This window comes from Aquila chrysaetos, chromosome 19 (assembly GCF_900496995.4).
Source record: "Aquila chrysaetos chrysaetos chromosome 19, bAquChr1.4, whole genome shotgun sequence".
Taxonomy (NCBI): Eukaryota; Metazoa; Chordata; class Aves; order Accipitriformes; family Accipitridae; genus Aquila; species Aquila chrysaetos.
Window position 1 is genome coordinate 5,088,099 of NC_044022.1, and position 14,968 is coordinate 5,103,066.

At 47.2% G+C, this 14,968-nt stretch overlaps 1 protein-coding gene across 2 annotated transcripts in view; it reads left to right on the forward strand.

Annotated features, from left to right (window-relative positions):
• The first annotated feature begins 1,519 nt into the window (after positions 1-1,519).
• Positions 1,520-14,968, forward strand: part of FLT1 (fms related receptor tyrosine kinase 1) — a 116,196-nt gene continuing 102,747 nt past the window's right edge. The window contains exon 1 of one of the 2 annotated variants that reach the window (XM_030042843.2): positions 1,520-1,860. In XM_030042843.2, coding sequence (XP_029898703.1) covers positions 1,803-1,860 — 58 coding nt within the window. In that variant the 5' untranslated portion in view covers positions 1,520-1,802. The remainder of the gene's footprint in view (positions 1,861-14,968) is intronic. The other variant, XM_030042844.2, reaches the window with a different exon arrangement.

Below are 14,968 nucleotides of genomic sequence, written 5' to 3' on the forward strand. Positions count from 1 at the left end.
AAGCGCTGTGGTCTTTGGAGGGCCATGACTGAATGCAGCTGTGATGTAGGAGGTGCGAAGGAGGGTGGGGAGGAACTGGTGTGGCACGGCTGCTGAGCTTGTGATGGGGCCTGCATCATCTCAGACTCAGCACGTACTCAGCACTGGGTAGGTCAAAGGCAGGGACGTACAGTTCCCTTAGCTCCTTCCACAGGGAGCCCTTGCTCCTAGGGGGTCTGAGCTGTCAGGATGCCCAGTGTCCCAGTTCTGGTTGGTTTGTCCTCACTGGCTGACTGTTTTCCCAGCTGCTGTCCTCTCCACTGGAGGAGCTGGTGTTTTATGAGTCATCCCCTTCGGGAAAGAAACCTCTGGGTTCTTCCCCCCACGGTGCGAGCAGATGAGGGGGAAGGTATCCATAACTATTTTATTTTCAAGGTCTCGGCTGGGGGCAGGAAGGTTGGAAAATGCAGGCTTAGATTCTTAGCTTAGGGTGTCACTTATGAATAGGAGTCGGACAGAAGTGTGCAGGAAATATTCTCACAGACTTTAAACTTGAAAGTTAAACAGTTCTCAAGTTAAAAACAACACCAACTTCTCATCTTTTTTCTTGCACAGGATGGTCTGGTGGGACACAGGAGATCTGAGTTCTATTTCTGGCTCTTGTCCCCAGCTTCCTATGACCTTGGACTAGCTGCCTAATCTCTCTACGTGCCTCCATTTCCTTCGCTGTAAAGTGGGGGTGATCACATTTACCTGCCCCGTGCAGACACTCTTGCGACTTATTTCATAGCATAAAAATATAGGAAGGGCCATACCAGGTAAAACCAAAGACCTGACTCACCCAGTAGCCTTTCTCTGGCTACACAGGGGAAAAGTAGAAACACGGGGCTTGACTTTTGCTGTCACGGGCTCTCTTCTGGTCTTTCACAAAATAAAACACGTACGGAAAACGTGAGGTAAGTGCGTAGGGAGGAGGAATTCATTTCTAGGCTAGTCCTGGATGGCACAGGGTCAGGGAAGGCCAGCAGCCGCGCTGGCAGGGCAGATTCCTGCAGCATCCTTAGCCAGTGCTGCCCCTTCCCGGCTTCCCCGCCCTGAGCGCTCCGTGCTGCCGGCAGGGAATCCGTGCTGCTCCGCCTCAGGCCCCGCACAGGGCAGGCTGCCCCGCCGCTCCCCCTCCCCGGGGGAAGACGGAGAGGGGACCACCGGGGCACGACCAGCTCTTTGGGGCGCTCCGAGCATCGTACCCGGCAACCGGGGAAAGGCTGTCGCGGCACCGGCCCGACCCGGCCCCCGGCCCGGGAGCCGGCGACGGCATGCGGGGGCTGCCGGGGTCTTCTTGCGGAGCAAGAAGCGGACCCCCCCCCCCCCCCTCCGCCCCAGCGCTCAGCCCTTGGTTCGGGAATCCCAAATCCGCTGCTCGCCTTCCCCGGAGGAGCCCGGCGGGCGGGCGGGGGACGCGTCCCGGGGAGGGCGTGCTCCCGGCGGAGGATGTGGGCCGGAGTGGGGGGGCGGAGGGGTGCGCGGTGAGGGGTGGAGAAGTTATAAATCAGCGGAGCTGGGGCTGCTCGGTAACTGATGTCCGCGGGAGGTGAAGCTGGCAGGGCGGCTCGGCAGCGGACACTCCCTTTCCGCGGACCGGGGCGGGCGGGGAGGGCTCGGGGGCTGCTGGATGCGGCTCCCCCGCCGCTTTGCGCCGTTATCTCCGCCACCGCCGGAGGAGCCCGGTACCGAGGAGAACCCGTCGGAGCCCAACCGGCGCCTCCGCCTCCGCCTCGCTGCCGTCGGCAGGGGAAGAGCCCTGCGTTCCCGCGGGCAGGACCATGCCCCGCCAGTTGCTCTCAGGGACCGTGCTACTGGGAGCAGCCCTCCTGCTCGCAGGTAAGGGTCCGCCGGGACCCCGTTGCCCCATCCAGCTCCCGTTCTGCGCCGAGCTCTCCGCGACGTGCCCCTGCCCGGCCCCGCCGGCCCCGGCTTGTCTGCTGGAGCCGGCGGGCACCTGCCTCCCCTCCGTCCATCTTCCCCGGGGCAGGGTCGGGGGTAAGCGATCCCCGCTTTTCAGAAGGTGGCGAAAGCCTCCGGATCCCCGGGGGGGGTGCCCGCTCTCCTCCGGGCAGGGCGGAGGTGCCCACGGGGAGGCGAGCCTCCACCGGGCACGGGGGACCAGCCGTTCCGGGAAGATGTCCGAACCGGTGCATCACGGAAAGAAAGCAAATCTTGCCTGTAGGGCAGGCTTCTCTAAGTGCCAGCCTCTCCCAGTTCTGCCCGTGAAGCGGAAAAAGTGCTCTTTTCTTTCGCAAAAATCCAGCTCCTGCTGCCTCCCGCCCGGGTAGGACGGCGGAGCATCGGTGGGGGCTGCCCGCGGGGGATGACCGCTCCGGTACCCGGCGTGGGTCCCCGCGGAGAGCGGGATGGAGCTGCGTGTGCCGGGATGAATCAGCTCAGATTTGCTTTTCTTAACGGAGTTTTACTTTACTTCGAGCGAGGAGCCGGCCCGGGGAGGGAGCGCGTCCCAGCCTTGCGTGGCTGGTCACCTGGGAGCAGGGCTGCGTGGGGGGGGGGGAAGCCGGGGAAGGGCCGGTCCCGCGTGGGTTCATCGGACCCCATCGGATCCGCCGACCTGTGGGGCTGCCCCGCGGAGCGGAACGGCGGTCTCGCCCCCGCAGCCCTTCCACGCTGGGCTTCCCCGTGTCCCACACGGGACTCCCGGGGGAGCGGTGGTCCTCGTTGCGCGGCCGCGGAAAGCTTCCGCGGGGGACGATAGGCAGCATCGCCGGCCTTGGCGACCGCCGGCTGGCAGCCAGAGCAAATCCCGGGTGGGGAAAAAAACACCCGAGCTCCTCACCGCCCCCCCCCCCCCCCCCCATCCCCGCCCCGGGACAGGCTTCGAGGCCGGCGGCGGAGCAGCGCGGTATTTCCGCGGTTAGCGGTGCGGCCGCGGGACCCGCCGTCCTCCCCCGCAAAGCAAGAGCCCGGGGGCTCGGTTGGCTCCGCGGCGGCGGGTCGGTCCGCGGGGGCGGCCCCGGCGCGGTGCCCGAGGCTGCCCGGGGCGGAGAGCTGGCGGGGCCGCTCCGACGAGACGTTTTCCTGCTCGGGAAGTGCTGATTCATCAACTTTGATATAGACATATAGGTATTTTTTTTTTTTTTTTCCCCCCCCCCTTTCTTTTCCCCAGGAAAGTGCTAATTTCCCCACATTATTTGTCTCTGCCAAGGAGGTTCTTATGCCCAGGATGAAATAGGCACAGGCATGGGACACCCACCCTGGATACAGGAAATGTGGGTTCAAATCCTTGCCAGGCTTCCTTCACAGCTTGAGCTTGAACTTCGGCGTCCCGCTCCCACATGGGCTCCTGCGGTGACCAGCTATGCTTGGGGACCGGCTTCCTCTTTCCTGTTGGAAAGGTTTTCCATTGTGCAAATCGTGGCAAACCCACTGCCCAGGGAGAAGGTGGACTCTGTGAGCCAGGGGCTGTAAAAGACCCCAGTTCACCTTCCTGTTCCAGGGACTGTCAGGGACATGCGCACCCTAGACCAATTCCGATGGGAAAAAAGTGGCTTGTTTAGTGGAAAACCTGGAGCTCTGGGTGCTGGGAATGTACATCCCGGGGTCGGCACCGGAAAGATGCTTCTCTGTAGTTGGGCTGAGTGCCTTTACAACTGTTTTGCTGGAAATTCATATCCCCCCACCTTAAACGTACACAAGAATTTAGACTTTTTCAAACTCTTTGCTTTTGTTCCATTTTCTTTTTTTGGAAAGAAAATTATCCTTGCATGGCTTCGTTGGGACAACCCAGATAGGTTGATCATGCTTCTTCTGGGTCAGTGGTAGAACTCTCCATACTTGCATTCGCACGGAGAGTTTCAAAGTTATTGGTGAAGCGGTGGGATGTTTTGTACCATGCATCTCTCTATGTTTTTCTTCCCATTTCACCCTCTTTCACTGCCTATTTACCTAAAACCCTTACTCAGGCTGTCCAGCACTTCCCGTTTCAAGTGTTCTTGATGAAACTAGATTCATCACCGCCGTATGGTCCACTCTTGTAATTCAGTCTCTGCGGGCGTCTGCTGAGCTTCCATTTAGTGACAGGTACTAGAGGAGATTCACAGAAACAGTCAGTGGTTCGGGAGTTACTGGAGAGAGCTTCATAAGGAAGCAACAGAAGGAGAACTTTTAGCTTATATATGTCTATTTAATAATTTAAATTTCCCCAAAGCAACATGCAAGCTACAAGCTATGAGAGTGCCCATTTGAAAAATGAGATGAAGAAAATTATGTTTCTTTGACATGTGAGTGTTGGGCTCTTTGGCTCTCTTGTATTTCTGTGCATGTGCATGTTTTGGCTATCATGGGAAAGAGCAATACTTTTTTCTGGTTTTTGCATAGTACTCGCATATGTTTCCTTTATAGCATGTATATATTTATTCCACAAATTGTATTGCATACATTTATGCTGAAGACTGTACATATAATGGTCAACATGCAAAATGTTGTTGCCGTATTAAGTTCAATCTCCCAATCCTAGACTTTGTATGAAAATAATTTTAATTGGTAGTGTTAGGGAATGTGAAGGACTGGGTTGAAACCCTGAAAAGATCAGATTCTGCAGCCTGGATCGAGGATTATGTGGCCACGTTTCCAGAAACATAAGCTGATAATTTGGCTGTATTTCCAGTTTTCCACACAGAAGCAACACCTCACAATTAGCGGCTAGAAAGTAAATAGACTCTATTACAATCTTATCTGTGAACAGTGCTATACAAATCTCAGTTATTCCAGTTGGAACTAGATCATCAAAATCCCCAGCGAACGATGGACTTTTCAATTTCACGGTCAGCTGGAAAAAATGAAGGAAGAAATTCCAGGTCAAATCTAATCAGCACTGAGGTTAATTTCTTGCAATAACTCACCTGCTTCTCTGAAAGTGCTATTCAGACGGAAGTTCATACATTAAGGTTTCAATTTGATTTGAGTACTCACTGAAACAGCCGCACAGACACACAGCTACAGTGGTCTAATTCAGGATTAGGGCTGGAGATCTTAATGGAGTCCAGAAAAACTGGTTTTCCCACTTCTTCTGGATCTTTGTGGAAACTGGGCTCCCTTCAAAATTCCAGACTACATTCAGATAAGGCAGACGAGTTAGACCCTGCTGTATAACACAGGTTTTTAGAAAATGTATACATGGGGTTTAAGTATCACGCTTTCTGGCATTGCTAAAGAAAATCACTTACATCACTTACTGATGTTTTACCAGACAGGTGTTTTGCTCGTATGCTCTACACAAAGTTAGATTTCATTCTCCTATAGCTGGTGTAAATCTGGAACAATTCTATTGGGCTAGGCTAGCATCTTCTAGATTTATGGTTCATGCTGGAGGAAATCAGGGCCTGTGCCCTAGAAAAGATCTTCATATCCAGAAGCACCTGATACATTTAAAACCCTAAAAATTTGCCATTGGGGAGATTTGAGGATTTTTTTGGTGGTGGTGAGTTGGGTTTTTTTACATATGAACAATAACAAACAAGCTGAGCCTATTTTTTGTCAGATGCTTCAAAGACTGAAACCAGTAGCCCTTCATACTGCGTGGGTGTGTAGGACAAAAGGAAATTGTCCAGATTTTCAGGACGGTTGCTAAGTCCTTACACTTTAATGTGGTTTGGAAACTTCAAGCACAATGTTTATCAACTTGCTAGTTTTCATGTCCGACTGAGATTGGGAAAGGAAGAAGCTCAGCAGATGAATGTTAAGGTTTGGCATTTCAGAAGCCTGTGTCCAGCAGGGCTGTGGTGGGGCTTTATCAGCAAAATTGTTCCTTTGAATCCCCCAAAGTTATGGGTTGGGACTTCCTGCTGCAGCCCCAGAGGGAATGGAAACCGAGACTGCTGCAAGAGTAGCTTTGCCATGAAGCGTAGGATGCCCAACCACAGTCACTTCTGCTCTCGGAGTTAAGTCTCTCCTATTGGTATGAGACCTGCAAGAAGCAAACTGCTCCCTCCACAGACATGCTGTAGCTTTAGATCTCACTTTCCCCCTAGCAGTCTCTTTTTTCCTCTGTCAATATTTGTAAGAATGTGGGGAAACGTTTCTGTGTATATTTGAGTACGAATTCCACCCATGGACAGCATCAGGCTCTTCTCTCTTTGCCCTTGTGCGCCCTTACTACACATATCCCTGCAACGGAGAAACAACCTTTCCCAAGCATTCCCAGCTGGGAACGGCCTGATTTCTTAATCCACCATGTGGGAACTGCTCATCCTGAAATTGGTCCAGTGATTGTCAGGAAGGTGCCCACACAGTTTTCTCCTATCGAGATGCCGAAGTTCAGTTTCATTCCCCCACAGTTGGAGGTCAGCACTGCATAAATCCTGCTGGTTAAAAGAAGAAGAGTTGCTGCAAGCAGCAGTTTGAAAAGTGAAAATACAGACATTAGTTCTCTCTCCAAAGCCAAGCGTGGCACAGTGTCATGCCTTTTGTGACTGGCAGAATGAATTCATGCTGGAACTAAGCAAAGCCACAGCAGATTGAGAAACACAAGGGTGTGGGGGAAGAGATTCGAAACTACATTTCAGAGGTACTTTTGCCTGAAACTGAAGTCTTGAGCCGTTGAGATGTATGGAGAAACTTGGACTGGGAGTGTGGATGACTGTTTCTTCTGTAATAAGTCATGTTTGGTATTTGGGGTTTTTTTTGTGGCACGCTGGGTGGAAATGTGCCGTACTAAAGATGGAGAGGAGGATGATTTTGCTTGTGATGCATCTGTATTATTCAAGACCATTATAGATGTTTGTGAAACAGTTAACCGATTTATTCATCATCTTTCCCAGACTTCTGTTTGGCTTGTGTTAATGGAGAAGCAAAAGGTTCATGTTCACGATGACCTGATTTTACTACCTCTTGTTGTTTTTCCATCAAATCCCAGTTGATTTTCATTACCAAAATCAATTTTTCCGTATCCACAATGTTAAGTCACCCTGTAACGTATTTAGACAGAGCACAACCCGGCGTGATGCGGTTGACGCCGATTTCTGTTTGCATGACTTTTCTAGATGGTGGGGCTGCTCTTCCAACATTCACTGGTACGTGGCACTAAGCACTCCTAAATGCAATCCCTTTCAAGTCGTGTTCCCTCTTTTGGAGCCATGGCCTTGAAACAAGGTGCTCTTTGCCGTTGGAGCAGCTGAAGGATGGGGAAGTGGTTAGAAGGAAGCTGTTCCTAGCACTTCAGTGGGTTGAAGATGCTGTGGCAATGCAGTGACATTATTTCCGCGCCGTGCCCAGAAGCAGGGGTGGAGCGGGCAGGGCACGGTTGCCCTCACAGAGCCGGGGACCCGTGAGCAGATGTCTCCGCTCCTCCGAAGTTCCCTCAGGAAGCCCATGCTCTGGGAACGGGACCCCCTGCTTAGTGCGTGGGGAGCGGCGAGGGATGAGCGTGAGGGCGTTTCATGAGAGGCTTTTCACAATTTCACATAGTTCGCTCAAGCGTCCTTCCTGTGGGATTCTTCCCTGCCACGGAGCGAAGGAATTTGCCCCTTTTGTTCCCATTGTCGTTCCTCTGTGGAGAAACCTCTCATCAGGATCACCGTGGACTAATGTTAACAGAAGCGTGAGAGTTGCCGTCCTGGATCAGACAACGGCTCTATTTAGCTGCGTGTCATGTCTCCGGCAGTGTCCAACATCTGATCTTCAGGGGAGGTTCAAGGAACCTTGCAGGAAGCAGTTATCTGATAAAATTCTCCAGAGAGGAAATTTTTTTGTAGTATGATCTAAAATCCACTATTATTTACTGAGAAACCGTGGGATTGAGGGTCAAGGAAACTAAAATTAGTGTCTGCCAAAATTTAGGTGTTGTCTATGCAAATGGATATAACATAGTGGGATTAAATTGCATTATATTGTATAATACTGAGAATTTTCTTCGTCTGTTGTGCTGGTAGCGTTTGGGGTGAAACCCCACCTTTCTTTGTTTCATGCAGTGCTGTTATTAACGTTCATCCTAATCTATTTTATAAGTATTAAGGATTATAATTCCCCAATGTAAATTGAGCCATAGGCAAGCTTGCCAGAAGCTTTCTGCACGTGCACCTACCTTAGACTTTGTGGTTTAGATGTCATTTAACTGTGGAATGGATTTAGCCTCTTGAGCCATTGCAAGGGATTCCTCTGTGCAGACTGTTCTGGTTCTTCTCACCTCTCTAGTTTAAATTGTTGCGTTGCGTTAGTTATTTTCTCTTGTTTTGAACCCAAGGCGTTTGCTTGTAGATCTGTTTTACAGGTTTAAGTAGGTTGGATGGAAAGTCAGTTCCCAACTTTGTCTTTTTTTTTTTTTTTTTTTTTTTTGTCTTGGAGCATTACAGGACAGTTTAGCCAGACAAATGCATTACAGGAGCATCGGAAATAGTATCGGCAGCCTTCAGCGAAGTGGAAATACTGTGAATTTGCTTTACATTTTCTTTTATATAGTTCCTAATTTATTTCTGTGTGCACAGCTTAATGAATAGTATAGCCCTAGATGAATTTGACAGGCCTGCGTAGCTGGCTGAGTGGGCAGGTTATGGGCAGGTAGGCAGTTTGTCTGTCTATATGAAATAGTCTTCCAATTCAATCCTATTATATTACTGTATTTGTCCTGCCAGGGAATCTGTAACAAATCTTAAGTATCAAGTTGGTAAAGAAATTTAATTTGGTCAAGAAAATGTACCCCTTACTCTATATAGGAATTCTAAATTATGGCTTACAGATGTAATATGGGTAGGGCTACCTATACTCCTGTAAGCAGCACAGACTTAAATGTGTGTGGAGGCACGAAACCATACTCCGGGATGAATGCCAGTGGCCGATCACACGGCGTCATTTTTGGATGGGCAGATGATGGAGTCACGACCACTTCTCATCTGCAATGGCCTGAGCAGGATCTCCCCGTAGGGGCCAGGACAGGGACGTCAAGGTGGAGGGGTACGTGAGCCACACGGACCCATGCCGAATGTGGCTGTGGAAGTATTGCTACAGCCTAGCTCTGCTATAACCAGTTCTTGCTGAGAACAGCCTCAGCAGACCTGTTTTTTTTTTTTTTTAAGCTGGGCATTCACTCTGTTGGAGTGATATTTCTCAACGCACACCATATATATGTGCGCTTTGCCCCCTTGGTGTAGTTTACCAAAGTGATGATCCCATGAGGGTTCATAACGGATGCGTTAGACTGTACATTTGGATTCCCATTTACAAATCCATATGCTCAATGGGAAATAAAATGTTTGTGATTATGGCTGGTTTTACTTCTCTGTAATTGCTTTCTCCTTGTATAGCTAATGAAATGAGCACCTTCGCCAGCCTAGATAGTGGCAAAGGTGCTCATTTCAGATGCTAAGTTTGTAGAGTCATTAAAATTGCATGGTTAAGAGAGGAAACTAAGACTTTTTTTCCTCTCAGGTTCTCTGAATGTTAAATTTTGAAATTTATTTTTAACTGGCATTACGTAAAGTGCCCATGCTCATGCCCAGAAGTCACCTGGTGACTTTAGGGCAGACAGGACACAATCTTCTGATGAGCTGGTGATGCAAGTGCCTTCACGCAGGTGTTGTGTGGGCACAACGCGCTGAACTGCATGGCCTTGGCTGCCCAGGTATGATGGGAAATGGTAATAATTCCTATTGGCAGCAACAGGAGCTAAATTTATTTCAAATAACCAACTGCGATTTCAGCTTGTTAGACTTCTACATCTAAATTTTTAAATGAACAAAATCCTCTGCTCTTTAATAAAATGGCTTTATCACAGACTTCTGTAAGAACAGCCTGACTTAGCTAGGGCAAATACTGGCAAAACATTTGGCAATTATTGGGGAAATACATATTTGTTTACATTTACAGCTATTGACCATATTCGCATGATAGCGTGTACTGCTCAGAGGTGTTAATGAAGTGCTATCAGAATTGTACCTGCTCTGTTTTTAGCTACGGGGTGCTTTGCTTTGCCTCTATAGCATCTATTCTTATATCGGTGTGTATACACATCTAGGGACAGCAAATACATACAGATAGTAAATAAACTCTTATCGCTTGCTCTGAGATCCAGAACTGAGAGGGAAAGGATGCACTTGCTCAAATAACAGACGTACATATTTTTCTGTGCCTGTGAAGGCCTTTCTTGGGCAGTAGCATACCCATTTGCCCTGCTGACTGATTTTTAGTTCCAGGGCATGGGGTCAGGGTCAAGGCCTGCCCAGGACTCTTCTAATCTACTGTGATAAACCTTATGGTGTTGAGACTCTGTTACGACGCTGTATCACACAACAGCCCAGCTTTCTCATCCATTAACCTATCCGTTTTCTTGGCTGGCTGTTATGTCCTAATGGTACTTTAAATTCTTAAATTACAGTTGAGATTAATCAGACTTAAGCATTTGATCCAGAAACCACTTGGCATGTGTTGTAGAACGTCAGACTGGATAATCGGAATGTCCCTTCTGGACCTGAAAGGGACAAACCAATGATTTGATGATTTTTATGCATCGACGTTGTAATAGCTTCCGACAAGTTTCTTGATCTTGAAAGCAAACGAGAACACCTTTCAGTCACAACAGAGGCACGTGTGAGTGATAGATCCTTTGAGGAGTGAGACAGCTTGAGCTGCTGCTTCTGCCCGGAGTGTGTTTCTGTTTGCCAGCGGTGTATCAGCACACGTGGTGCCTCTTCGCACAAGAGCCAGCAGGAAACAGGGACAAAGCAACCTGGCAGTCCAAGGACCTATGTCTGTTAACTCTTGCAAGTCCCCGTGGCCCTTAGTTGCCCTGCAAAGTTCTGCTTCGGCAGCAATAGTGGTTACATTTTGCTGCTTCAGATCATGAGCTTGTGCATCTGGACAATTGTCAACGTCAGCGTGGGACAAAGGCATACCTCCTTGTTCTCTCACAGATAAGCTGTCCTGGTTTCTCTTCTGCGGGCTTCAGGTGTGACGCTTGGATTTGCTTCAGAGAAGTGGTGTGAAATTAGATGTATGAAGGACCGTGAGCTCCCCTTTAGAATGGGGACCTAGGTGGCATGTGAAAGACCTGGAGATACTGCTTTGAATCTCAGGATGGCTCATGGTTTGGCACTGTAGGTCTTTCCTAGGGGCTGTTTCTAAGTACAGGCAACGGAGATGGTGCTTTTACCTCTAGGTGCAGGAACCAGACTGCGCTGCCTGCTTTGCCTGTGCCTGAGCGCTGGAAATCCAGGTGACATAGATGAGACGGAGGCTATTGCTGCTGTGGAGATAGAAGACTGTCTTCTTCCAGTAGTGGTTCTCCCCAGCCACCAGCAGTCACAGAAGTAAACAGTTTCGTTATCCAGGGTGATCCCTTCTCCCTCTAGTCCTGTGGCAGGACCAGACCAGACATTCACACTTAGAGCAGGGAAAAAAAAAAATTTTTCCAATCACCACCCAAATTTTGAGATAACTCTGCCTAAAAGGTTTCCTGTCTTATAAATGCAAGTATTGATGCTGATGAGAATCTCAGCGTTGATAAAACTAGGAGGACCTGTTGGTCACCATTACTCCTTATGGTCAGATGTAAATCAAAACTTTAAATGGCCCTTCAGAGTTGACCACAAGTTCCTTTTTCGCTCTTTTTTTTTTTTTTTAAATAGAGTGATTTGGTGTAATGATGCAATTGGAATTACTATAGATAGGTACAACTGTTTGACCAAAAAAAAGTTATATTTACTTGCAGAGTGGCCTGAAGTACCTTTAGAAGAGATGGTAATACAATAGCTTGTCAGGAAGAGCTCTGAAATAAAGAAAACTACTGATATCCCAGGTTTCCTTACAAAATGGAGTAAAGCCGTATATCCCATATGAGGTTAGCTGGTGGCCATATTCTGGTTAAGGCAGTGCTGCAGATCAGAGTCAGCTCATTTGCGCTGGAGACGCACTGAAGCTCAACTCACTGGGTATTACCACGCTCCTAAGCATTTCGTCTGGATTCTGCAATTGCTTCTTAGTTGCGCGCCTGTGGGTATTCCCATTCCCTTCCATGGAATGACTCATAAGGAAATGCTTATAAGCAAGAGTAAAGTCCTGGGCTGCATTTGAACTGAATGACCCACGTTTTAAGGAGCAGAGGGAGGTGAAGACCCTATTAAGACATCACGTGCGCTCTCTTTCCAGTGCAGGAGTGTCCTCTGCAAAATACATTTTTGCTGAATGTGTTTGAATCAGGAGGAAATGATATTTGATGGTAAAAACCACAAAGGGTCGGTTATGTTTAACAAGCCTTAAAACATGTGCAAATCTAACAATGACTGAAACAATTACTTCATGATGGATAACTTTATTGCCCACAGATGGCACTTTAAACCCAGAAGGTCAGATTCCTTGTATACACTGAAGTAGCAAAGATAAACTGATCATTCTCCTTAACCTCTCATTGTGCAGGTGAAAAAAGATTAGTCAACATGTTCAGGATAACTGGAGTGGTTGGAAGACAGTCACTCAGCCTCAAATTATGAAAAAGATGTTAAAAGTAAAAAGCCACCAAGCCTGTTAACTTCAAGGAAATTTCTAATAACTTCTAATACTGTATGTTTTTTTTAAACTAAGTCTTAAAGCTAGCTTTTGGGTTTACTTTCTTTAGTCAAAAGTAGCACAAATTCAGTATGAATGAAAGGAAATTTAAAAGTAAAAGCTGGAGAAATCAGAGTGGGGATAATAATCCAGAACATGGTCCCGATTTTGAGTTCAGCAGATCTATACTTTTAAGAGGAATCAAGATTTAGCTGAAATCAGTGGAAGGCTGATCATGTGTGCATGGTTACTCATTTGTCTGTAGAACTGAACTCACATGTCATATTGGAAAAATGAATGCATGTTAATTTATTTTATCTTTTTTTTTCCTTAATTAATTGTAATCAGTGTTTTTGATTAACAGATAATTCAAATTTTTGTTTACTTCATTCAGGAAGAGGATCACCTTTTTTTGCAAGGCAGAAAATAACTGAAGAAAGTTTATTCTTTTGTTCCCTTGTAAATTACAGATTATACCCTCTGCTTTCTTAAAAAAAAAAATACTTGACCTTCCCTTATTTTAGACAGAATGGCTAACTTTCGCAATCTAAATTAATGTTTGCCCATTAATTAAGCAACCCTGTTGACTGACTTTCACATGTATCTAATAAGCCTTCCGAAACAAATAGAATATGCCCCCCCCAAATCACCCCTTTCCCTATGGGAGGAGATTCCTCAGTTATCAGGATTAATTAGTTCTCTTGTTGTCACATGAAAAGAAGTTGCACCCCCCAATGTAGGTCAGTGTGAGGGTAGGCTGCTGATGGTCGCTTAGTGACAGGCACAATGATAAGTGAACGTGTCCTGTTGAGCCATGACCCTTCAGAAAAGACAGTGTCAAGTAAAATGCCCAGAGAAGGTACATAGAAGGCATAATCCGCTTCTAAATATTGACAGTAGGAATTTCCCTGCTATTCTCCTTCCTTTTTCTTTCCTGGTAAACATGTCAAACTCTATCGCATTTGTACTCTGCATCAGTTTTGAAGCATTTAAAAACGTAAGGAAGCTAATGACCCATGAATAGATAGGATGTCAAATAAAGCTATTTTTCTTCAAGACTTAGCATCTTGCTGGTAAAAGCGTTGTCTCGCATACTTGTAAAAGCATCAATATTGGCTTGAAATAAGGTCTTTTACTTCAGCTTTTTGTCAGTGAAAAACAAAATAAATGAATATATAACCAATCTGATACATCATGCCAAACACATTGATGTTAGGTCTTGAATATTAATATGATTAACTACTGGAGTTAAGTGTCTAAAATGTACTTGAAATCAATTATAAAACTGGCTTTTATCAGTGGGAGCAAAGTTAGACAAACACTAAGCACTCCTTAAGATCCCACCCACAATATTTGCAAATACTGCGGTGTCTTTTCGATATACGTAATATGTGTAAAAGGGCAAAAGCTTGAATATGTATCCAGTATATCTGGGTTTCTTTTTTCCTGCAGGATGGGATGAAAAGATCTGGGTTGGTTTTTTTCATTTGATTTTAATAACTCTGAGGCAGACCTTCTGACATATGGGCTTCCAGGCTGTCTTGGTTTGTATGCTTAATTTAAGATGGATCTTGAGATTTTCATGGGGATGTCTTTGCTTACATCACTGTAGAGTTGTCAAGAGAAAAGTTTGTAATATTTATAATGGTTTCTTGCCCTTCACCTCTGGCAGACTTTGAAAACAACAACAGCCCACATTCCCAGGGCTGGTCTCCTGGTCTCGGCATGGGGCATGGTGCTGCATGGCTGGCTTTGCTCCTGGGCAGGGTGCCGGTGCTGGTGCTGAGCAAAGCCAAACACTCAGCACCCCAGTCATGACCGGGCACCGCAGACTTGCTCTCGTGGCTTGCTCTCAGTGCCTGTCACTCACAAGGATTTTCCACCTTTCCATCAGTTTTATGCTGGAAGCAACCTACATGTTGCTCTCTAGCAACTGGGTTGAGTGTTGCAACTCTAAGAGCTGGGCTTTGATCCCGGTGGGTTCCTCTGGCAGACCATTACTGATGTTTTTTTCATACATATTGAACTGTTTGTAAACATCGTTGCATGCTTTTCAGCTTTTCTAGAGCCTGAAATAAGGAACAGCTCAGGGAAGCTTGAGGCCAGGTCCCCCCCTGAAGTAAGGAAGAAGGTTCATAAAGCTGGATATAAACGCTGCCTTCTTGGGAGAGCATCTGAGCCTCTAATTCTGGGATGAGAAGAGGAATATGAATGAAATGCAGGAACATGGTAGTTTCATGAAACTGTCAGATTGTTTAGTTGGAGGACATTGGCAAACCCTCTCAACCAAAGTGCTTGTGTTGCTCTTCAAGAAGCTGCCTAAGCTCTTGTAAAGTCTTATCTCAATTTCTCAGCGTTTAGCCTCAGGGACATTATTTCAGAATGGCAAATGAGTAGACTCAGAGGCTGTAAGCATCTGTGGGAGACTATCCCATAAAATCACGTGCAC